The 26,599-nt window shown below is 40.2% G+C and overlaps 1 protein-coding gene across 4 annotated transcripts in view; it reads left to right on the top strand.

The window, feature by feature from the left end:
* Positions 1-26,599, top strand: part of NELL2 (neural EGFL like 2) — a 369,972-nt gene that overhangs the window by 330,454 nt on the left and 12,919 nt on the right. For all 4 annotated transcript variants that reach the window (XM_005881704.2, XM_005881706.2, XM_014529575.1 and 1 more), the window contains exons 17-18: positions 15,274-15,414; positions 25,608-25,801. In XM_005881704.2, coding sequence (XP_005881766.1) covers positions 15,274-15,414; positions 25,608-25,801 — 335 coding nt within the window. The remainder of the gene's footprint in view (positions 1-15,273; positions 15,415-25,607; positions 25,802-26,599) is intronic.

The raw sequence follows: 26,599 nt of genomic DNA, 5'->3' as shown, positions 1-26,599 counted from the left end.
AACACATAGCGCTAAGAAGGGGAGCAAACATATTAAGAACAGTATGCCAGGTCCCTTGAAACATATGCTGTGCAAATGTTTCTTCCCTGCAGCGACTGTGTCAAGCAGCAAGGATGGACCGGCTTCCGACAGTTTATGTTATTGTGACCATGTAAATATTGTTTACTAGAGAGATAATAGTATACACAGTGGGGCAGTTGTTCTTATGGAAAAATAATACAATAATTAATAAATAATAATACAAGAATAAACTGTTTTGCATATTCATAACTGTAAACCTATTTTGCCCCATCCTGTGTGTATATATATATGACCTATTGATTTTTGAGAGAGAGGAAGGAAGGGAGAGATTGAGATTGAGAGAGAGAAACATTGACCCACTAGTCCACCCAATCATGCCTCATTAGTTGCTTCCTGCAGCCCAGTCAGAACCTGCAACCCTCAAGCACCTGGAGAGGCTCCAACCAACTGAGCAACCCATTAACTATACATCAAGAGGCAATTGGGCTATAGTATTTCTTATCTTTAAAATATTTTATTTTGTTTTTTCTTGAAGTTTCTAATCTATAATAATAAAAGCGTAATATGCTAATTAGACTGGATAGACCGGACCTCTTCTGGATGTCATTCCAGACCCTTCCTGAAAAAGCCAGGGCCCAGGTGAAGCCGCCCGGGGTCCTGGGTGCTTGTGGCCAGCCAGAGGAGGGAAGCCTGGTTTCCAGGTGTGGGGGCTGAGGCAGAGGTGGTTAGGGGCAATCAGGCAGGCAGGCGAGTGGTTAGGGGTGATCAGGCAGGCAGGCGAGTGGTTAGGGGTGATCAGGCAGGCAGGCGAGTGGTTAGGGGTGATCAGGCAGGCAGGCGAGTGGTTAGGGGTGATCAGGCAGGCAGGCGAGTGGTTAGGGGTGATCAGGCAGGCAGGCGAGTGGTTAGGGGTGATCAGGCAGGCAGGCGAGTGGTTAGGGGTGATCAGGCAGGCAGGCAGGCTAGCAGTTAAGAGCCAGCAGTCCCAGATTGCAAGAGGGATGTCCCCCGAGGGGCCCCGATTACAAGAGGGTGAAGGCTGGGCTGAGGGACCCCTCCTTCCTGTGCACAAATTTCATGCACTGGTCTATAATAATAAAAACGTTATTTGCTAATTAGACTGGACAACCTTCCAGATGAAGCCGCAATGGCAGGGGCCAGAGGTGGCAGAGGCAGCAGAGGCCCCCTGGCCACCGTGGTGAGCAGGGGCTGAGGCAGAGGAGGCAGAGGCGGCAGAGGCCCCCAGCTGCCGCGGAGGGCAGGGGCCAAGGCAGAGGTGGCCACAGTGGTGGTGGGGGGCGGGGGGAGTCCCTTGCACGAATTTCATGCATTGGGCCTCTAGTTGATAATATTTTTCCTTTAATACTTCATCATGCATTTATTATTTTAAAAAAACCTCTTCATTATATTCTTCAGTCTATAGACTTCTGTACCAGTCTGCATTCAATTAGGAAAACAGCCACTATAAGTAGTATGGGAATAAGGAGATTTATCTAGGAATTAGCATTTACAGATGTGGGAGGGGTTGGAGGAGTGAGGTCTGTAAGGCCACAGCCAGAGGATTTGGAAAACATTCAAGAATCACTTCAGACTGCCACCTGAGAACTGGTGAAGAAGCCAGAGCTCCCAGGAGTGAACCACTGACACCGACTGCCATGACTTCCTAAGAACAATGGCTTCTTCTCTGCTTCTTTCTTGTGAATTTCAGGAGTTCCTCTCATTGATGAACTCTAACACAGAATCAGACAGAGAAATGGCTTCTGGGAAATGTAGTCCCCAGACTTACAAATAGAAAATGGTTGATAATAGTGTATGTGCCCTACAGCTTTTCCCCAATCTGTTTCCCTCCTAACATCCTTCCTGAGTGGGAGATAGAATCAGGGCAGAGGTATGGCACAATCTGACATATGTTTTAAAAGAATCACCTGGCTGCTATGAAATCAGAATGGACTATAGGAGGAGAAAATGGAACCAGGGATATTCATTAGGCTGTTATATTAACTCAAGTGAGAGATGAGGGTGACATGGACTGCACTGGCAAGCATGAAGAGAGTTGGAAGTGATAATTTGATTCTGGATATAGTTTGAAGCCATTGCCAATAAGGTTTGTTGATAGATTTGATAAAGAGATATGAGTGAAAGAGAGGAATTAAAAATAAAGCTACAGTTTTGCCTAAAAATTGATGGTACTGCCATTTTCTGAGATAGGGAAGATTCAAGAAGGAGTTCTTTGGTATCTGAGTGGAAAGATGGAGTGAGAAGTGGAATATGCAGGTCTGGAAGAGAAAAGAGGTGTCTGGTTAAAAATTTGAATGAGTTAATGTATTATTTTCCTCAAGCTGCTATAAAGAGGGTCCCACAAACTGGGTAACTTAAAATAAGAATTTATGATCTCAGTCTGATCGATGCTTCTCTGTCTCTGGATCTGTTTTTGTTCACCAGTTTATGTTGTTCATTATATTCCACAAATGAGTGAGATCATGGAAGGTAGGGGAGGGTGGGGGTAAGGGGAAGCGATCAACCAAAGGACTTGTATGCATGCATATAAGCCTAACCAATGGATACAGACACCAAGGGGGTGAGGGCATGAGTGGGGGGTGGTGGAGGGGCAATGGGGGGATAAGGACACATATGTAATACCTTAATCAATAAAGAAAATAAATTTAAAGAAATTTTTAAAGAATAAAAGAAAAGGATTTGTGATGTCATAGTTCTGGAGGCTATAAGTCCAAAATCTATGGTATGATCAGGCCATGCTCCCTCTGAAGGCTCCAGGATGAATCTCTCCTTGCTGCTCCCAGTTTCTGGTGGCCCCAGACATTCTCTAGCTTGTGACTATGTAATTCCAATCTCTGCCTCTGTCTCCATGTTGACTTTCTTTGTGGTTCACTCTGCATCTTTTCTTATAACGACCCCAATCATTGGATTTAGGGCCTGTCCTAAATCCAATAAGATTACATACTAAGATTCTTAATTATATTTGCAAAAAAACCTATTTCTAAATATGGTCACATTCTGAGTCCAAGCAGACATGAATTTTGAGGGAACACAATTGAATCCACTATAGGTATCGATGATATTTAGGTGTTTAAAACCCTAGTCCTGGATAAAATTACAAAAAGGTTAGTAGATAGAAGACAAAAGATCTGAGAATAGATCTCTGGGGAACCCAAACTTTTGTAGATTGTAAAGTTAAGCTATGGAAAGAAGATCAAAATATAGAGGCCACTGAGGTAAGAGGAGAAGTGAGAAAGTGGTGTTTCTTTGCAAAGTGAGAAGTTTTTCAAGGAGTGGTGAACTATTGATGTAGTCCTTTATTTTACTGGACTGTATCATCAGTAAATCGTTTTTTAAAATGGTGCCTAAAATGTGCATAAGTTTTCTGTGGAATTATATATTAAATATATTTATTCTGCCTTCAGACGGTTATGCTGAGTATAGAACTCTAGGGTCAAAATCATTGCTTCACTGTCTTATAGCATACAGTGCTGCAAGTGAGAAAAATGAAGCTTGGCTGTTATTTTCCTTCTGGAAGTTATTCAGATTTGTATTTTATTCTTATTGTGAAATTTCCCAGTGTGTGTTTAGACGTGGGTTTTTGTTTCATTCATTGGTGAGACAGTGTTGTGTATGGGGCCAGGGTTTGACCTCTGTACCTAGGGTGTCTGTGTTCAAATGCCAGTTTTGCCCCTCCATACCCTTAAGGAGAATTACTTAAACTCTCAGTGTCTATATTTCTTCCTCTTTAAAATGGGGAGAGTGATAATATTTCCTTCCTCATGAGACTGCTGTCAGCACCAAATGAGTGTATGTAGGTAAATCACAGAGAACAGAGGCCGCCACATAGTAAGCCTTCACTGAGTATTGACTGTCATGTCACTATTATTGGGAGACTTTGCTGGGGCCTTTAAATCCAAAAGCTACAGTTCTATGGAAAGTTCTTCAATTATTATTATTTTAAAAGATATTTTCCTTCCATTGATTTTCTCTTTTCTTGGTATGAAATTTGTCTTTAGTCAGAAGCTAGTACTTTGGGGTTGATGCTCTTTGCTTGTACTGTATCACACTTTTCGTCTATTTTCCATGTTATACTTTTGAAGATACTATTTCTACTTGCTCTTCCAGGCCTTATGTTGCATTTAAAAATTTTCAGCTATCACATTTTTAATTTCCAAGAACTGCTTCTAACTCTCTAATTATCTCTTTTCATAGCACTGTCCTTTTTATGGATGAAATAATTTCTCAAATCTATTTGAAGATATTAATAAGAAATATTTTAAGTTCTGTTCTGTGAATTTTTTCTATTTCCTTCGAGATTAGTTTTTCTGATGGTGTATCTTGGTTCTTCTCTTATATTGTTATAAACTTTTCCCAAGTATTTCTTGTTTTTTGATTTCACATTAATGTTTCAAGAGTGACGAAATAGAAACACTGACTTTGGGCTTTGATAATGAGGTAAAGTTTATTGACTGGCAGACTTACAATAGGGGAACTGAAAGGGAGCCAATTACTTACACTTTGAGATCTCTACATACTGACATGCAGGGGGCTTTGTTCCAAAGGATGACAACTCCTACGCCAGCTGCCTTAGTTTCCTTCAGATGTTTTATTTACTTATTTTTTACAAAGGAACCATTCACTCTGGCCTCAGGGGTGATTGCTATCTTGAGGCAGTCTGCTCCAGGTGGGAGAAGGTGGGTGGGTTGATTGTTCATCACTAGACTTTTAATTCACCCAGCTACTCTCAGCTCCAGGTCTCCGCAGCCCTGCCTGGTATTTTTTAAGTGTTATTAAATACTTTGATTTAATAATCTTATCTTTAAAATAAAGACAAAAATTCGCCCTCAGTTCTTTATGAAAAGGTATACAAAGAAATCTAAACAAAATCATAAAATATTATAACAAGCAGTTTTATTTTATTTACTTATTTTTTAAATATATTTTATTGATTTTTTACAGAGAGGAAGGAGAGGGATAGAGAGTTAGAAACATCGATGAGAGAGAAACATCGATCAGCTGCCTCCTGCACACCCCCTACTGGGGATGTGCCCGCAACCAAGGTACATGCCCTTGACCGGAATTGAACCTGGGACCCTTGAGTCCGCAGGCTGATGCTCTATCCACTGAGCCAAACCGGTCAGGGCAAGCAGTTTTATTTTATATGACATATATATTTACTTATTCCTTCTAAACTCATGTTTGTTATCATTTTTTAAATTCTTTATTGTTTAAAGTATTATTTCAAGTAGCTTCAGAATCCTTCAAGGCAAACTACTGCCCTCATCAGCTGTAGGACCACACCGCTCATATAGACTCTGGGCTGTGGCTTCCTTGGCTCTGACCTATATCCCATTTTTTAAGAAAAGACAAATATGTATTGAATTTTCTTTCCCAGCTGGTGGTGATTTCCTTTTATCTGTGTTTGTCTAAACTTTGTTATTTTGACATCATGTTTATAAGATTGGGAGGAAGAAGAGATTTTCAAATGTTTTTAATCAGAAGCCTTGTGCTCTTCCTGTTAAAATATGTATACACGTATATACATCTATATGCAACGAGCACATTCTCCTCCACTTAATATTTAGTCAACATTTTGACATAAATTTTTGAAGTAGGTTGAGAAGTGTCATCGTACCACCTTGTTACTGCAGCTCAGTGAATGCTTTCAAGCTGACACCTGCCTGCATCCCCCCTCTGACCCAGCTGATTGCAAAGGTGGGGTTGCCACTTAGTTACTGGATATTACAGAAATATCACTCAGTCATTCAGCAAGCGTGTATGAATCTGTAACAATGTATTAAATACTTTGCTAGGTGTTCTCAAGGTGTGGTTTAAAAAAATACAGAAGTAGCCTCGGTACATATGCAGCTTACTCAAAATGACAAGCATTAAGTTACTATCCAAATTAATATTTTCAAACTGTTGTAATATTTAGGAACTTTGGGGGTGAAGGAAATGTTTTATATATTAGTTATGAGAGTGGTTGCGTGTGAAAACTCATGAAATTATTGTGATGTTTTTGTATATAAATTTTACCTCAGTAAAGTTGGATTTAGATCTGAGGATCTAATGTGTAGCATGGTGACTAAAGTTGATAGCACTGTATTGTGTAATTGAAGTTTACTAAAGAGTAGAACTTAAATGTTCTCAGCACCCCCCTCCCACTCCAAAAAGGATAAACATGTGAGGTGATAAATGTGTTAATTAACTCAGTGGGGGAATCCTTTCACAACATATCCATAAATCAAATCATCACATTATACACTTTAAATATACACTTTATAATTTTCTCAACAATACCTCAGTAAAGTTGGTTTAAAAAAATGAAGGCAAAAATTTTTTTAGAAATAAATATGGACAAAATATGCATAACACATCCTTTCAGATACCAATGAAGACTATAATATAAAACTATAAAATCATTAGAGAAAGGGGAAATATATCATGTGTATGGATTAATGTAAAGGTGTCAGTTCTCCCAAAATCAATTTATAGAATCAATGCAGACCTTTTCCTCCCCTATTTTTGTTTGTTTGTTTGTTTGTTTATTTTACTGGTGAGAAATTCACAAATTGATAGACAAAAAGCCCAGACTCAAGCTACTTTTGAATGGGAGGAAGAAAGATAAGGAGGACTTTCTCTAGAATTGAAGTTTTTCTCATTAAGTCAGTGTAATATTTGCAAGTTTAGAACAAAAAATATCTCGTGATAGTTGCTGTTAAGGCAAAATACAATGAACTCATGTGGGAAAGTACAAAAACCAATGGGCAATAGGAGATCTAACATAGCCTTTGAGTCAGAAAGGCTTTCTCAAGGAAATTAATTGAAGTATGAGACACAGTCAGAAGAGAAATAGTTAACTGGGTGAGGGGATGAGAAAAAAAGAAGAACATTCTAGGCAATAGGGACTCCATGTGCAAAGACTCTCAAGGGGAAAAAAATGATAATACTCCAGAAACCACACACAAAAATCAGGTTCTCTTTATCTTTTTTCCTCTGTATGGTATGTACCTAGACACGTGGACTGTAAACCTAACTGGTTTGATGTCAATGCAGGGGACATGAAAGAGCCTTGTATACCAATCCTATCTAATAAAGAGGGAATATGCTAGTTGACCCTCACACTGTTGCAAAGATGGTGGCACACACAGCCAATAAGGAGGGAATATGCTAATTGACGCCACGCCCTTCACACAAGATGGTCGCCTCCATGTGGTCAAAGATGGCTGCCACAAGATGGCTGGCCGGGGAGGGCAGTTGGGGCGACGAGGCCTGCAGGGGAGGGCAGTGGGGGGGACCCAGGCTGGCAGGGGAGGACAGTTAGGGGCAATTGGGCCGGCAGGGGAGCAGTTAGGCATCAATCAGGCCAGCAGGGAAGTGGTTAGGGCAGGGGTGGGCAAACTTTTTGACTCGAGGGCCACAATGGGTTCTTAAACTGGACCGGAGGGCCGGAACAAAAGCATGGATGGAGTGTTTGTGTGAACTAATATAAATTCAAAGTAAACATCATTACATAAAAGGGTACGGTCTTTTTTTTTTTTTAGTTTTATTCATTTCAAACGGGCTGGATCCGGCCCGTGGGCCGTAGTTTGCCCACGGCTGGGTTAGGGGGTCATTAGGCTGGCAGGCAGAAGTGGTTAGGGGCAATCAGGCAGGTAGGCAGGCGAGCGGTTGGGAGCCAGCAGTCCTGGATTGTGAGAGGGATGTCCGACTGCTGGTTTAGGCCTGATCCTGACATCCCCCAAGGGGTCCTAGATTAGAGAGAGTGCAGGCTGGGCTGAGAGAACCCCCCCACCCCCAGTGCATGAATTTTGTGCACCAGGCCTCTAGTTTAAGATAAGCATTAAAAAAAAGAAACCCACATGCTTCTTTATCTCTATTTCCACTGTTTCCCCCCCTAATTAAAATCATTATTATTTTTTTCTTAAACTATGAAAAACAGCTCATAAGGTTATGAGACTGCCTTTAGTCTTGCCCAGTCCTATCTGTTCAACATGTAGGCACTGCCTGTTTTTCCCAAACTGTACCTAGACCACATCACTCTACCTTTAACTCTTCAGTAGCTCCCAATTGTCCACAGAAGAAAAGATATTCTCTGGCCTGAACCCAACCTGTAAAACTGCATTTACTTCTGCTCCTTTTCAAATAATCAACTGACAAGTGAACATGCTTTGTATACTCTGAAGGGTTATTTTAGAGGTGGAGGTGGAATTTACACATATGAAACGCCTGTTATGAGCCAGATATCACTTCTATGAGGCCTTGGAAAGCTAACAGAAGCATTATAGCAAACAGTTGAGAGAGAAAGAAGGATTTTTTGTAGTTCAGAAACAGAAAACTCAAAAGGTTTAGTAAAATAGTCAGTGTTACACAGCTAACAAGCCGAAGAGCTGGACTTCACTCACTTTAAGGTATACACTGAGATATCTCAAAGCATTAGCTGTTTCTGATTGGCCAAGTGTTGATTTTGAGAGGCAGCCTACTGTGGGAGAAAGAGGCCTGCACTTGGATTTGAAAGAGTTCTGGTCTATTGTGTGACCTTGGACAGTGTGTTTGCTCTCACCCTTCTTTATCTAAAACATAGTGATAAGAATATGGTTATTAGGAGGACTAAATGCTGTAATGATGACATTATATTGTGCTTTTTTAAGGATCAGTCAATAATTTCCTAATTATGAACTACAAAGTAATGAAATATTACCCCACTTGTGAAGAGTATATCATGATTTTAAACATTTCTTTACATATGTTGATAATATTTTATTTTCAAAATGCTCATTTGAGAAATCAGTCTTATAAAATTTTGGACAGTATTTTATTTCTAAATCTGCTATAGTTATTGCAAATACTATAATGCTCAAATGAGTTTGCATTTCTTGAGCACTCACATCTATCTAAATGTTGAAAGCAGATACCCCACAAGCTGAACAAATGAGAGAGGGAAATGACCTTGTGATTAAAAAAAAATGCTGCAGATAATCTAGAAAGCAAATAATCCACATGTGGGTAATCAAGAGTTGATTAATTTGTTTTGAGGATGTTTACTTGCCTGCTGTTCATCAATATAATTTAACTACCAGGGCATAGGATAGTTATGTAAATAGTTCAAGTACTATTTTTATGAGAAATGATGCCAGGTTTTTATTAATAATAAACAGTATGAAAGATGGCACTCATTATTTGACTTTGCCATTAAAAATAATGTGCTCACTTGAAAAAATTGGATTTTCTTTTCATTCATATAGAGTAGCAACTAATCAGTTTCTCTTAGCTTTAAAAGGATGCAGGATAAACTAATGATTAGGGTCTAGTTGAGGTATGGATATTTCTAGGCATTTGCACACTTTTTATTGTCCTTAGTTATGTTGTTACAATACAAATCACGTATGCGGGAGAGATTATCACTCACATATCTCATTTTATAACTGCATTTAATTTTTACAAAGAGATATTTTGTCATTTTCTAAAGTGACCCTTTAAATGCTATGGCAAAAGCCATTTTCAGTAGCTCCCTCTGAAGCCAGCAGTCTGGGTGCCACTGTAGCTGGTCTTCATCCCCACACCAGAGGGAAACAAAGGAAGAAAGACTCGGAAATGTGTGAGCTTCTCTGTGTTCACACCCTTTCCCTTCTTGTTTTTCTGCTTGTTGGTTTGTTTTGGATGATCGCCTCAAAACATATGTGCTTTCTAGAAAATCTATCCTCAACAGTGCCTTCTAATTTTATTACCTAAGTCTATTCTGATCCCTGGAGTCTGACTGCTATTGATGGCTGTTGCTGGATGGCTAAATATCTTTTGGATTTTAGGTTCTCTGTGCTTTGGGACAGCATCTTAATATCATCACTAGCTGGCTGTTCTAAATGTAGCTACTGGAAATGTTCTAATTGCCCCTCAGGAAGTGGGAACTAGTTCCTCTCTAAGATACAATATGTAATGAAATTATAGTTTTTCATAAAACTTATTTTTAGTTGTTTATGTAATGTGCCTACAGAGTACAAAATTTAGATCCTTATAATATAGACTGAGTCATCTGAGCTTATACACTCTTGTATTCTCTTTTTGAATACTTTTATTCAGTTTGGAAAGTAATATGTTCAAAGTTGATAGTTCATATGTGGAATAAAATAATAATTTTCTCTCCTAGGTCTGTTGTTCTCTGTATATTTATTTCAAATAGAAATTTTGGTTTTACCTGACCTAAAGAAAGTACCCCAAAAATAAAATCTTCAAAAAAATTTTACTGTTTTCTGTTATTACACAATATGTAAAGCGTATATCTGCATCCATAGTTATAACTCAGTAATATCCACATTTGTGTGTGGGAAAAAATACTGAAATCTTAAATTGTGGATCAGATTGCAATTCTTCACTTGCTGAATACTTACTGAGCAACTAAGTACATCAAATAATTTCAGATGAGGCTGTTTGTTTGATCTCTGACTTCAAAAAGATCCATGAGCCAAACAAACTTGCCTTCTGGTGAGAAGTGTGTGCTTTGGCAATTCAAGCAAACTTTCATTTTAAATGGTCTTTCACCAAGGTCGAAAGTTTGCATAAAGAAATCAAAATTATCAGGAACATGAAAGTATAAAATGAAGCAAATATATTTTTCTAGTTTTTCTTTACTATCCTATATGATAGCAAGTATATCATTTGAACTATAACACATGTATACTTGTATATTTTGTAAATTGAGTCATATTTTAAATAAATTAAGGCCTTTCACTACCTAAAGAATTACTCAGAAAATCCTTCTGAAATGTGAATAAGTGTTCCATATCTTGCCATTTTCTAAACTCCAGTCATTTGTATACCCCTTCATAATTTTTGTCATATTCATATGCCAATATTTATTTGATATTGTTTCTGTAATCCCTCTCCCTTTTTAAATTTAAATTTTGCTAGTGTACTATGAGTATCACTTGCTATATGGAAACAATTCAGAGATATAAATATGTAGCCATTAAAATAAAGGATTTGCTTATTATCACCTAATACTATACCAATGGTGATAGATATAGACTATGTTGGGAAACACTGTGCTACATGCATGTAAATTCAGATTTTTATAAATTTAATTTTTTTAAAAAAAATAAGGATAATTTAGATAGATAGTAGACCTAGTGAGGGCAGAAATTACTTCTGGTTTGTGCATGTTGTTTCCCCACCACTAAGTACTTGGCCCATAATTGGCATGCAGTAAATAGTGAATAGTAAATTAACAAGTGATGCATACATTTATGTATTCATCTTCTAAATACTATTTAGTAATTAATAATACTCAAACTGTATATGAAAGTACATATGGCCCATAAATGTTGTATCCTCAGTCTTCAAATTACTGAGTGATATAATGCAAAACATTTCTATTCGTCTTTAATGATCATATTTATAGATCAAGGGAGGTTGCTATCTAATCTAATAAAAGACAAACATGCAAATTGACTATACCTTTGCTATGCCTTAAGCCACGCCCACCAGCCAATCAGAGCAACTATATGCAACTTAACCCAACAAAGATGGCGGCCGGCAGCCACAGAGCTGAAGTGAGCAGGAGGCTTGGTTGCTCCAGTGATGGAGGAAGCCAAGCTTCCCGGCCTGCTCTGAGCTCCACTGAAGGCAACAAAGTTTCAATTATAGAAGGTAAATAAACCCCAGAATAAAAAAAAAAGAAAAAAAGGAGAGGCTGGGAGCTTCCGTCGCTGGAGGGCTTGGCCAGCCTGAAAACACCCCTCAGCCCCTCACCCAGACTGGCCAGGCACCCCAGTGGGGACCCCCCACCCTAAAGGGGGTGTGGCCAGCCTGCAAACAGCCATCAGACCCTCACGCAGGTTGGCCAGGCACCCCAGCAGAACCCCCACCCTGATCCGGGACACCCTTCAGGGCAAACCAGCCGGCCCCCACCCATGCACCAGGCCTCTATCCTATCTAATAAAAGGGTAATATGCAAACTGACCCTAACAGCAGAACGACTGGGAATGACTGGTCACTATGACACACACTGACCACCAGGGGGCAGACGCTCAATGCAGGAGCTGCCCCCTGGTGGTCAGTGCACTCCCACAGGGGGAGCTCTGCTCAGCCACAAGCCAGGCTGATGGCTGCCAGCACAGCGGGGGTTGTGGGAGCCTCTCCTGCCTCCTCAGCAGCGCTAAGGATGTCCTACTGCAGCTTAGGCCTGCTCCCCACTAGCAAGTGGACATCCCCCGAGGGCTGCTGGGCTGCCAGAGGGGTGTCTGTCTGCCGGCTTGGGCCCGATTCCCCAGGGAGCAGGCCTAAGCCAGCAGGTGGACATCCTCTGAGGGGTCCCAGACTGCAAGAGGGCATAGGCCGGGCTGAGGGACCCCCCCGAGTGCACAAATTTTTGTGCAACGGGCCTCTAGTCCTATATAATAAAAGCATAATATGCTCAGTGTCCGACCCATCGGTTGACCGTTTGGTCTACCGCTCAACCGCTTGACCGCTCAACCAGTCGCTATGATGCACACTGACCACCATGGGGCAGATGCTCTGACCAGTATGTTAGCTTGCTGCTGGGGTCCAGCCAATCGGGACTGAGTGAGAAGGTTGGACATGCCCTGGAATCCTCCCATGGACCCTCCCTGGCTGGCTGACCCCCATCAGCCCTGATTGGGATTGGGCAAGACGGCCCCAATGAGCCCGATCACCGGCCAGGCCAAGGGAGCCCACCTATGAATTTGTGCACCGGGCATCTAGTATTGTAAATAAAAAGAAGTTGAAGAAGTTGGAGATGAGGCAGTATAGGAGTAGGAATTGTGTTTGAAAAGAGTTATGAGAGAAAATAAATTGAATATATGTGTGTGTGTGTGTGTGTGTGTGTGTGTGTGTGTGTGTGTAGTGGGATCTGAGGTAACTCTGCAACTGTGTTCAGGCAAGAAAATGGGGCTAAATTAAAGGACTAAATATAGATGCAAGAGTTGCTTCAGTGGAGAAGGCTCTGTTCCATTAACAGCTACTTCCAAATCACCAACACTAATGACCAAATTGTTCTAAAATGAGATATTCTAAACATACCCCTTCTGGCCTTCTTCCAAGAAACTCACTTCTAAAGCTTAAATCCCAACCTATTTTCTTTTGTCCATGCATTTAAGAAATGACATAATCAATTTTCTGCATCATTTGCGTTAGAAGAAAAGACCATGTAAAGCTGAATGAGCAAAGGATGTTGATCCCATTTATAATCAGAGGTTCATCAGTTAGGGAGGCCTTTGAAATACAAATAGGCTGTTTCATAAAACCTATGAGGCCTTAGTAAGTGGAAGCAATCCACATGTGTCAGGAAGTCAATGGTTAGCTAATTTGCTCACTAGGAATTACTTGGACGGTGGGAACAACTGACTTGAGGAACTGACTATTCAGAAGAGGAACCACAGAGACAAAACATCCATAGTTCAGAAATAATGTTAAACTTTTGCAATAATATAAGATATCTATTTTTTGGCCTATTACCTAATCTAAGAGAATAGTTTGTGCCTTGTTTTAGTGTGGGGACTCTGGGCTTATCAGAACTAAATGAATGTTGGCTTATTTCTCTTTAAAAAAACACACAACTTTATTCATTTATTTTTAAAAAATTGTCTCTTTTGCCCTTAACCGGTTTGGCTCAGTGGATAGATCATCGGCCTGTGGACTGAAGGGTCCCTGGTTAGATTCCGGTCAAGGGCATGTACCTTGGTTGCGGGCACATCCTCAATAGGGGGTGTGCAGGAGGCAGCTGGTAGATGTTTCTCTCTCGTCGATGTTTCTAACTGTCTATCCCTCTCCCTTCCTCTCTGTAAAAAAACAATAAAATATATATTTTTAAATTATCTCTTTCAAAATTGAACATAGGAAAAGAAAATAAAAGGAACATATACTTCCAAGAATTTGGAATTAGATGAGACTGGACTAGGAAGGAAATAGATTGTGCTGAGCTGGAGTGGACTGTCTGGGGGGCGGGGGTGCAGGACTCTAAATAGCAGCTGGATTTCCCTTCAACACGAGGGACATCATCGTGGTGGTCACTGCATCAGGAACTGTGACGCAGGTGTGGGAAGCGTAGAAGAAAATGCTATTCTACCTTGGCAGTCAGAGTCTTCAGTCACAACACAAGGCTAGAAGATGGGAGAGGAGTGCATGTGAATATTTTCACAGCTACTAGTACAGTGGTGCAGTGCCATCAGATCACTTAGGGTCCGAGTCAACCCCAAAGCACCCAGAACCCAGAGGTATTTGAGAGGAAAGGGACATTCTGTAAGTCAACTCTAGGAATTTTCCCTCTATGATCAAAGAAAGAGACTTGGATGGGGTTGGATGTTCCCATTATTTAGCAAATAGAACCAGGAGAATAAAGGGCTCCTAATATTTGGAAATATTAATAAACCACTGGAGGAAATATATGAGACTCAAGATACATACCTTTCTTTGTGTAGGGAATTTTGCCAATTTTATTCTGTGTCTACTTGCAGGCAGCCGTGAACATATAGGTGATCTTCATTAAATCACATATAATTGTTTTACCTCATTTTGTTTCATTTGTCTGATATGCTATCTACATGGCAAGATATTTTTTGAGGGTTGAATAAGCTAATATATGGGAAACCCATTAAATAGTGACAGAAATTTGAAGGATATTGATGCATGAATGCTATAGCCATATGTTGATGATGAGGTTGTAATAGGGTATGCCGATAGTAATAAAAGACCCTAAAATCTCAGTGGCTTAGTGCAAACAGGTGGATTTCTTGTTTATACTGTATGTCCATTTCAAATAGAGAAGGAAGATGCCCCACATCATCCTCACTAGGGAACTGCGGCTGATCAGAACATTGCTGGTCATTGTGATGGGGAAAATATACATGTGAATCACACACTGCTTCTCCAAGGCTCTGCATAGCAGGGACACATGTCACTCCCTAATTAGCTTTAGGACGTCCCGTGGCAATCCTAGCTTGTGTCCAGAAGAGCTGGAAATACTTTGTGAGCAGCACTAATGACCATCACAGAGAATTTCTTTCCATTTTCTACAGCAGGATGACTTTTGCAACAGAGAAGCTGTCTAGATGTTTTTCCTCCACTAATACCACTACATTTTTTCTGTACAGCTTCCAATAACCAAGTGGACTTTCACAATCTTATGTGTCCTCGGTTTTTAGGATTTGCTGGTGCTAAAATGTTAATAGAATATCTTTGTTTCTTTGAGATAAAAGCAGCAAGTGTATAACAGCCCATTTTTGTTTTCTTTCCACACAGACATTGATGAGTGCTCGGATGGCTTTGTTCAGTGTGACAGCCGGGCCAATTGCATTAACCTGCCTGGATGGTACCACTGTGAGTGCAGAGATGGCTACCATGACAATGGAATGTTTTCCCCCAGTGGAGAGTCATGTGAAGGTCAGTACAGGAGAAGACCTAGAGTTTAAAACTCCTCTTGAACCTGAGGAATATGCAGTAAGGGTAGATAGTTGCTATTGACCTAATGTTTAAGTTGGTGATTTTTGTTGTGTGCTTATACGGCAGTGATTGGAAATATGTTAAAATCTAACTTTTGCTTGCTAACTATGATAATCAGTTTTTAGATTATTAAAATTTGTGACACTAAACCAATTCTCTATGGATATTTGCAACCATTGAGTGTGTTTTAGGATGAATAAGCCCATAATATCAGATACATTTTGGAATTGCCCCCCAAAATATGACCCCCAAGAAAAGCTTGAAAAAATAGATGGGGAAAGCAGCATAGAGAGAAAAAGGGGGTAATAGGGATATGATAGTGATATAGCCAAATATAATATACATAGTACACAATAACATATCACTTGTCTGGCAAAGTAAGAGATGTTTAGTGAATGTTTCATGTTGAATACAGAAGATATGATTCCTGCTTGAAAGAGGATTTTAGTCTAATAGGAGTAGAAAACTCAACCAGATTATACTCAACTAGAGGCCCAGTGCACAGATTTGTGTACTGATGGGTTCCCTTGGCCTGGCCTGCGGGGATCAGGCTGAAACTGGCAGGCCGACATCACCTGAGGGGACCTTGGCCTGGCCTGCGGGGATCAGGCTGAAACTGGCATCCCCTGAGGGGTCTTGGATTGCTAGAGGGCACAGACCAGGCCGAGGGACCCCACTGGTGCACAAATCTGTGCAACAGGCCTGTAGTATGTATATAAGATCTTTGGTTAATCTCTTCCCACTCTCCCCCTTCCCCACTTCCCTCTCAGATTCATCAGTTTGTTCCATGTTTCCATGCCTGTGCATTGAGCTTCTGCCCCCTGGTGGTCAGTGCATGTCATAGCTACCAGTTGAACGGTCAAATGGTCACTTAGGCATTTATATATATAGATATAGACTAGGGGCCCAGTGCATGAATTCGTGCACCTTGAAAGGAACTGTGGGCCACAAGGCTGTAGTGGGCACAGGGTCAGGTCTCGGCCCTTCCTCCATGCCCCCGCCTGGCCCTTCCCGCCGCAGCCCCCAGTCCCCTGTCTGCCAGCAGCCCCACTCCCACCATTGCTGCTCCCATGCACTGAGGGTGCTGGCCCTGCTCGCACCCGCTGACAGCGCAGAGCAAAAAGGGCTGGTGCCAGAAGCGGGTGCAAGCAGGGCTGGTGCCATCAGCAAGTGTGAGTGGTGGCTGCTGCCCCAATCGCCCCTCAGGAGCAGGGGGAGGTGGAGAAGCCTGCAGGGTCGATCGGAACCAGTGCTGGACACCGGCAGCTGGTGGTGCACAGGAGCAAAGAATTTTCAGTAATCACCAGAGGCTTGCCCCAATGACAGCAACCAGTGCCTGCCTTGGTCTGGTGCCCCCACTTACCTGCTCCACCATCTGGTCATGGCCGATGCCCACCATGTTCCGCGCTCTGCCACCTCCTGCCGACGTCCACATGTTCCGCATGCACCCCCTGGTGGTCAGTGCATGTCACAGCGACTGGTGGTTCGGTTGTTCTGCTGTTCGGTCTATTTGCAAATTAGGGTTTTATATATATATAGACAACTTACCATTAATTTTGAATCCATTTCAGCGAATTGACAAACAACTCTGCTTGTCTGTACCCTCTGTCAGGGGGCACAGTTTTTAAACAGCTGGCAGAGCCCAGTGAATAATTGCCAGGGAAGCCACCCACACTGGAAGGATTTGCCATCAAATGTAGGCACAGGAATAAAGAATAAAAAAGGTCTCAAAAAGTCATTTTCTCCATTTGTATTTACACTTTCATGGAGTAACAGCCTGAGAGAATAATGTGGCTAAAATGACAAAGTCAATGAAAGCCTTGGAGAAGCTAACTTAACAGTAGTTGACACCTAAATGATATGATGTCTTTTATCCCTGTGCCTCTAAAGGTTTTCACACAGAGAAAAGTAAAACAGACTTGGGTGATAGATGCCAAAGCTCCCAGCATGCTTTGCCAGCAGCTGCAGAGCTCTGGACCTTGAGCAGAGGAGCCATCTGGATTTTTACGTAGGAATGGGAATACTAACACTTTACCAAGGGCTAAAGCCTGGCATCTGCATATAACCGTTTAACTTTGGTCTCAGGGCTTTCCCTTGCCCTTGTTAATGTTCCAGAGTAAGTACTTCCAGCCCCATAGAGAATTCCAAGGACTAGAGCAGATCAAATTGTGATTTGGCTCTTCCCCGATAAACTATTTTGCCTGTATTCTGTAGTATATTATGAGAAAGAAGCCTTCCTCTTCTCTTTTATTTTTCACACAAAAAGGATGAATATAAGCTGATTATAAATAAATCATACAGAAACATATACATGAAAGCTGAAAATGCATCTTTAGTTCATCCCCCTTCCCCCATCCCTTCCACTTCTTCTCTAGGGGTAATCTGTGTGTCATTCTGCTTGGTATCCTTGCACATCCTTTTACATATGAGTATAAAACCACATACCTCTGCTGACTATCTTACTTTACTTTACACTTGTAACTGCACTCACTGTTTTTTAAAATGTATGACCACAAATCTCAAGTGGGCTATATTTGTTATCTATTGATGCATAACAAATTACCCCCCAAACTTAGCAGCTGAAAACAACAAAAATTATCTCACAGCAGCTTAGATGTAAGCCTCTGGTTTGGGGCTTCTCATGAGGTTACAGTTAAGTGGTTGGCCAGTCCGTGGTCTCATCTTGAAGACCTGTCTGGGGGGTATTGGAGATAATGGGAATCTCTTTCTGAGGTCACTCATGTGGCTATTGGCATGCCTTGTTTCCTTAGCACATGAGCCTCTCCATGGGGCTGCCTTAAGACACAGGAGCTGGCTTCCTTCCCCTGGAGTAAGCAATTCAGGAGAGAGCAAGTGCCCAAGATGGAAGCCACAGCTTTTTTATAACTTAACCTCAGATGTGACATTTCATCACTGTTCCTATATTTTGTTTGTTAGAAGTGACTCAATAAGTCTAGCCACATTCTGGGGGAGGGGATTATATAGGAGCCTAAATATTAAATGCTGAGGATCATTGGGGGCCATCAGCATTGTCCAGCATTCCTGTATTATTTCCTTGGTAACTTTCCCCTGCAACTGTCTGATACAACCATTTCATACCTTTTCCAGTCTCCTCAAACCTTATATAGCACTTCCTTTCTCTTCATTTTTCTGTTGATGGTTGTTCTTCTTATTTAACTGAGAAAACAGAAATACCTCACTTCTGCCCCAGGAGCTATACCGGATAACTCTCGCTTACGTCTTTATCTGCTGCTTTCCCTCCCTCCTGTTTCACTGAATGAAGTTTTATTTTTCCTATCAAAAATTAAACCCTCCATTGTAACTTGCATCTCATTCCCTCTCACCTACATGAGGTCTCTGCCCTTGTACTATCCACTTTCTCTTCGACGTCATAAATACTCTTTTCCTACTGCATCATTCTCATTAGCATGCAAACAGCCTGGAGTAGCACCCACATTAAAAAATAAAACAAAAACAAAGACATTGTAACTTTCCTTGACAGCACCCGATTCCCTATTTTTCTGTTCCCTTTTAGAGTAAAACTCTTTAAAAGAATTTTCTAGCCGTGTTACCTGTGCTTTCCTGCTTCCAGTGAAGCTGAGTGTCACTGCTGCAGTGAATGCTCTCCTTCCAGGATTAATAACCATTTCCACTTGCCAATCCCCCTGGTCTGTTACTCTCTTTGCTTGATGACTCAGCCATTTGGCCCCGTTGATCATTTCTTCCTCTTGAAACGATTTTCTTCACTTGGCTTTGAGGACAGCACTCTCTCCTGGCTTTCTCACAGACCCTACCAGCTTCTCCTTTCACTCACCACAGAGTAAAATCCAAATCCTAACAATGATTTACAAAGGCCTATATGTTATGGATGCGTGGCTTCCTTAACTCTTCTCAAATACACCAAACTGATTCCCTTCTCATGTGCTGTTCTTTTTGCCTGAATGTTCTTCCCCCACATCTTTGCCTGCTTAAAAAAAAAGTTTAATGTAGATTTTTCTCTAAAATGGCTTCTCCTGGACTCCCAATTTAAAATAGCATCTTACCCCTGACACTATTCACTTACCGTTTCACTTTTCTTCACAGAGGTTATAAATTTCCCTGAAATGTTTGTATATATTAATTTGTTTCCTTCCTTATTGTCTGCTATAGAGCATAAGCTTCAAGAGGCATAGACTTGCCTTGGCCAGTATGGCTCACTTAGTTGGAACATCATCCTATACACCAGTGATGGCGAACCTGTGACACGCGTGTCAGAGTTGACACGCGAACTCATTTTTTTTGGTTGATTTTTCTTTGTTAAATGGCATTTAAATATATAAAATAAATATCAAAAATATAAGTCTTTGTTTTACTATGGTTGCAAATATCAAAAAATTTCTATATGTGACACGGCACCAGAGTTAAGTTAGGGTTTTTCAAAATGCTGACACGCCGAGCTCAAAAGTTTCGCCATCACTGCTATACACTGAAGGTGGCTGTTTGGTTTCCAGTCAGAGCACATACCCTGGCTACTGGTTCAATCCCCAGTCAGGGCATGTACAGGAGGCAACTGATCCATGTTTCTCTCTCTCTCGCTCTCCCCCCCCTTCCTCTCTTTAAAAGTCAATAAAAAAGCATATCTTCAGGTGAGGGAAAATTTTAAAAAAGAGTCATAGAATTTGTTTGCTTGTCAGTCATCAGTGTCTATAGCAGTAGAACCTAGTAGATGATATCTTTATTTTTCTAATAACAAAGATATGAGATGTATGATAGATGATATTTTAATCAGAAGTGTGTTAGGAACATAACCTATGTTAAAAGTAGATATATAGTATGATTGAGAGTAGCTAAGTTAGAAGTAAATATATATTTACGTATATATAGTAATGATCAGGACAAAACATAATTAGTGCATTCATGAGTATTCAGGAAATAACAAGAAGAATTAAACTAGCCATTAAAGTAACACATAATAACGATGAGGATAATGAAGTAAAATATTCTATGGGATGCTTACACAGATGCTTACACAGAAACATTATAAATTCTATTGGAAGATAACAAAAGAATAATCATTCCAGAATTATGGTTTTGAAAAAATAAGAATTTCAACTGATTACCACAGAAATATACTACCTTTTCAGAAGTCAGTGTGCTGTGAAGGAGTCTTTTAAAAGAACCCACCTATGCTATAAAAATTTTTTTAAAAATTTAAAAGACTAAAATGCTTCTTCTGAACACCTATCCATTTACTGCAATTTCAGTGATTTATAGAATTGTAACATTAGTACATGGAAGGGTGCAGTTTTAAGAGGATAGTTATTTCTGAGAAGGTGCCATGTTTTTGTTGTTGAACAATAAAAAAGAGCATTTCAAAGCCACAGCAGTGGATTTACAATTACTATGAAGTATGAGATTCATACTTGAAGACTTCAATAAATAACTATGCACCATTTCACTGTTTTTTAGGCTTCAGTTGTATAATCTACAACATACATGTTGGTAAGCTACATTCATACAAAGTGTATGCTGTTTTGTTCATTCATTTATCTCAGAGGCATAGACACTTAATCCTCAGGTAATATGCCAGAGTAACATTTTCCTTGTCCACATCATCATTTCTACTGAGTCCGTATTTTTTCCATAGTAATATTTTATTTTCATGCTCACATTTCACTTTCTTGTCATTTCTCTCAGCTTGTAGAAGAGATAAAATTTGTATAACAAAAACTGTTACAGAAGATAGAATGTAGTGATATATATATATATATTTCTTTATTGATTTCAGAGAGGAAGGGAGAAGGAGAGAGAGATAGAAACATCAATGATGAGAGAGAATCATTGATCGGCTTCCTGCACGCCCCCGCATTGGGGATCGAGCCCACAACCCAGGCATGTGCCCCTGGCCAGAATAGAACCTGGGACCCTTCAGTCCACAGGCTGACGCTCTATCCACTGAGCCAAGCCGACCAGGGCTGTAGTGAGCTTTTTAATAGAAGAGAAAGCTACAAGTTTGAAAATGATAAATATTTCAGAAAAATATAAATTCAGGCCTATAAGAAAACAAAGAGAGAAATTATTTCCTGTTTGGGATCAAGAAAGGCTTGCGTATCTAGCCTTTGTTTTAGGGCTTCAAGTCGGGTTCGATTATTCGCAAGGTGAGATAGGAAAAGAGAATGCAAGCAAAGGAAATAAGTTTCAATGCCTTATGAAGAAGTTTGAACTGGAGTCTGAAGGACAATTTTTGAGAAAGGAAATGATGAAAGTATACCTTCACTAAATTCATATTTCAGCCCAGTCCTTTTTCTGAACTCCAGCCCCATATATCCAATTACTTACAGGTAAGACAGTTCTACTTGGAAGCCCCGAGGAAAGTATAATTCAGTTTTCTAAACTAACTCATGTCTTTCCTCATCCCTGCCACCCATTTCTACTCCTCAGCAAAATCTTGCCTTTCTCTCTGGAAATATCATCAACCACATCTTCTAGGCCAGAAATCTGAACATCGTTCATGATCGCTACCTTTCCCTAATCTTTAAAGCCAAGAAGTCACTATGTTGCTTTATCTTTGTCATTTTCTTTCTTGGAAGATTGTATCGTCATTTTTTCTTTCTGTGCATCCCCACTGCTCCCATTCAGTACGGCACTGTGCTTCAGAGCACAGACTTGGAGACTGACTGCGTGGTCTTTCCATACCTTACTGACTGTGTGACCTTAGGGATGTTATGCAACATTTCTATGCCCAGTTTCATGATCTGTACAAAGGGGATAATAACTGTCCCTTCCTCAGTGTGGTGAGGATTAAATGAGCCATTATATAAAAGTACTTAGAATTGGGGAATACAACCACTATATACGGGTTTGCTTTTATGAGATGACCGTCTCTTGCCTGGACTACTGAAAGAGCCTATTGATTATTCTCCTGGTTTCAAATTCTAATCCACTCAAATCCCTTTCCCAATATGAAACCAAAGAAATCTTTCTAAAATTGATATCTGATTATGATTTTTTTGAATTCTCTAAAATGACATTATATTGTCTTTATGATAAAGTTCACATTTCTTTTTTTTAAAATATATTTTATTGATTTTTTACAGAGAGGGAGGGAGAGAGACAGAGAGCCAGAAACATCGATGAGAGAGAAACACTGATCAGCTGCCTCCTGCACATCCCCCACTGGGGATGTGCCCGCAATCCAGGTACATGCCCCTGACCGGAATCGAACCTGGGACCTTTCAGTCCGCAGGCCGATGCTCTATCCACTGAGCCAAACCGGTTTCAGCAAGTTCACATATCTTAACATGACCTTTACCTGGGCCCTGTCTACCTCTTTAGCTGCATGTTTACCGATTCTGCTCTCCCTGGACGTTCAAGTCATATCAACATTTCTATTCCTTAAATACATCTCGATGGCTCTAAACATTGTGTCTTTGAAAATAGTTGCCTCTGATTTGACCACTCCTTGCCATTTCTTTGCTTGAGTAAAGTTTATTCATAGTTTAGTTGTTACACCTGGGGAGTGTGTATGTGGGAAGAAGATCCTACAAGAGCTACCAAGGAAGCATGTGATAGGAGGCAAGTAAAGAAAATTCACCAGGGAGAGGGAATAAACTATGTCAAATGTTGCTGCTCGATCAGGTTAGATGACAACTGAGACTTGACCATTGGATTTAGCAACATTATTTTTTAATCACTCACTAAAGGAGCTATCGATATTTTTAAAGTTGGAATTTTTACATTCCATAGTTGATTTTTCAAAGCAGAATATATTCCCTTTATGCATATTTAATTTAGGAACCATACATTATAGTAAAACTGAATTCCAACATTCCATACTGCCACTCAATTGAAAATAGCCTCTGCCATGAGAAACCCAGTGTAGAGAAGCAGAAGAGGCAAGATGAGTTCAAATTATTTCAAATCCCATTGGATAACAAAAGATAATGCTTAGTCCATTACGATGTTTCTGCCTACACATTTCTCCACGTATGACAAGTGCTTGCCAGCCTGTTGTGAGCAGCTTTTTAGTCTACTTTTTTAAATTGTTATGGGTGTCCCTTGTTTCAGAGCATGGAGGTCCCTGGACATCTCTTCTTTGTCTGCCGAGGACTCTCTCTGCCCAGAAGGGGAAAAAAGCATTACCTTTTATCAGAGCTTTTACTTTAAATGTCAGGCAAAATGAAAAGATTATAAAAATCCAACCATAGCCATTGATGGAATATTGTTGTTAATAGCATGTATTTAAAGCGCTATGTAGTAAGAGGTTTTTGTAGAATTTGTGGTCAAAGGGACCAAATAGCTACCATTAATGTTTATCCTGCTTACTATAATTCCTAATTATAAGAGTATTTAATGGGAGATGAAGATCAGCTCATCAAATATACCTTATTATTCTGAATAGACCAAATATAGAGCTACTTTAAAATTTTTATTCCCATTACCAGGAGAAAATTTTATCTGCTCTGAAAAAAATATATATTAATCAGTGTACTTGAAAAATATTTTAAAGTATCCTCATACTGGCTAACAGTTCTCCTTTTGATCATCTATAATAATAAAAGCATAATATGCAAATTAGACCGGACAGCCAAACGTCCTTCCCGATGTCCTTCTGGACAAAGCCGTGGCAGTTGCAAAGGCCAAGGGCAGGCAGCCATGTGGCAGCCGGCAGCAGTGGCAGGGTGATGGGGGTGGTGCCTTCCCTGATCAGCCTGGTCACCTCCTGCAGAGGACATCCCCTGAGGGCTCCCGGACTGTGAGAGGGGGCAGGCTGGGCTGAGGGACACCCCCACCCAGTGCATGAATTTTTGTGCACCGGGCCTCTAGTAGTCTATAATTATAAGCAGTATTATCCTTGGCAAATCAATCTAATAATAATAGTTCATTGTAGTTACAATAAAAAAATCTTTCAGCCATTGTCTTAATTCATAGGTTTCTTGAAATGGGAGCTAATAAAAAAATTAAAGTAAATAGAGAGGAATATATCATGTGGTTTATTTTCAGGGATGCATATATAACAGAACTTCAGTATTTAAGATTTTAAATATGGCTAAACTATAATGTTGACTAGTCCATGTCCCCAATATTGTTGAAATCAAACCACTTAAGAAAGATATTTATTAAAGTCTGTTTTTTAAAATTTGAAGGAAAATCAGTGTATATTCCTCCTACTTAAGAGCTACACATTCCGTCTTCTCTCTAACCCACTGTCCCTGTTAAGATTTAATTCTTTCTTCCTGGACCTTTGCTCAGAGGAAACAGATGAAATGGGAAATAACTGCTTACTGCCACTCATACTATATCCCTGAAATGTATTTTGGCTTGTGACCTTTAAATTATGGGGATAAATAAAATGAATCATGTCTCTCCTATGGCCCTGATCTATGGGTCATGATGCTTGCTTTTCATCTGTATGAAAATGCTTTAGGCTGTGATGGCCATGGACTGGGTGAGGTCGGGGGAAGAAGGGGCAGTTGCCAATTGAGTCAGGCAGGAGATGAGATGATCATCTGAAATGGAAAAGTTAACAAGAGGTGGATTCTTTGTGAGAGACATGGTAATTGTTGACGGTACCTTGCCCTTCTGTGGGTGAAGAGAAGGTATAAGGACAATGTGGAAATTCCGAGTCTGTAAGGGAAGAACACCTAAGCAGAATGCTGAAAAGAGCTTATATGTGGGAGCCAGGGCTGTGTGAATGGGGCTTGAAATTGAATAAAATGCCTCAGGCTTTCCCTGACATTTTATCTCCCACTAAGAAAGGATTTTCTGTAGGTACCATTTAAACATTGAGAATGATTTCCTCAATGAAAAATCATAGGCACTTTTAGAATTTCACTGCCACCTATTTTTGTTTGATAAAGTGAGTCCTATTCTTAACTTTCAAAAAACGTGTTTCATAAAGCCCAATGGTATTTACAGAGATATAAAAGTCAAAAATGTAAGCAAGGTTATTTGGTGTTCGAAATCAAGCGTGACTATTTTCCTGTGAAATCCCTAGCTGATGAGCTTTGCTTTAGCCAGCATTTAGTAGGAAGTGCATGCCAGAAAGATGAAAATGAATGTATGCTCCATGTCAGGACACAACTTGCCTGACTGCCGTGGTTGGAACTGAGCGTATTCTAAGCACAGGGCCTGCTGCCTTTTCTTGGCCGTAGATATCGATGAGTGTGGGACCGGCAGGCACAGCTGCACCAATGATACCATTTGCTTTAACTTGGATGGTGGATATGATTGCCGATGTCCTCACGGAAAGAATTGTACAGGGGACTGCATCCATGATGGGAAAATTAAGCACAACGGTCAGATTTGGGTGTTGGAAAATGACCGGTGCTCTGTGTGCTCATGTCAGGTTAGTACCAATAACAATTTTTCATCATTTCTATTGAGGTGTGATGTGCATAGATTTCAAGTGAACAGCTTAATGAACTTAGAAAAATTCATATGTCCATATAGCCACCATTAGTATTAATAGAATGTTTTCATCTACCCAAACAGTTGCCTCTGTCCTTTCTTAGTTAGTCCCATATCCCTAGCCCCAAGAAAACACCTCATTAAGGGGAACCATATAGTATATACTCCTTTGTGTTTGTCTTCTTTCTCTCGGCTTTATGTTTTTGACATTCATTGGTATTCATGGCATATATCAGCAAAGCAATCCTTTTTATTGTTGAATAGTATTCCATTGTATGCAAATGCCACAATGTGTTTATCTGTCACTTGTTGATGAAATGTTGTTGCTAACTATGCTATTGCTTTCATAGTCACATCACATTTGAATGAATGCATAAATGAAGCCAGAATGGACATGTGATGGCCTAGGAGTGAAAAATACCTATTTGGGATATATTTTAGTTTTAGTTAGATGTTCTGTTACATGTAACCAGTTAATAATGGAGACTTAAATTTTAGTTAAATGAATAATACTATGTACCAAGGTCTCAACTCTTATAAAAGAAGTTGAAAACAGTTTGTACAAAAACATAAGGTCTAAAATATTCCATAAACTTAATAATATGTAAGACTTGTTGACTAGCTATTAAATACACATGCCCTAACAAAACAAAATTTAGTTAGCATTCAAATTACTATCCTCATAAACAAGTACATGTATGTTTACACACACACACACACACACACACACACACAT

The sequence above is a fragment of the Myotis brandtii genome, unplaced genomic scaffold (genome assembly GCF_000412655.1).
Source record: "Myotis brandtii unplaced genomic scaffold, ASM41265v1 scaffold686, whole genome shotgun sequence".
Classification (NCBI taxonomy): domain Eukaryota; kingdom Metazoa; phylum Chordata; class Mammalia; order Chiroptera; family Vespertilionidae; genus Myotis; species Myotis brandtii.
Note: the sequence above shows the minus strand (reverse complement) of the source record. Positions and strands in the feature narration are given on the sequence as shown.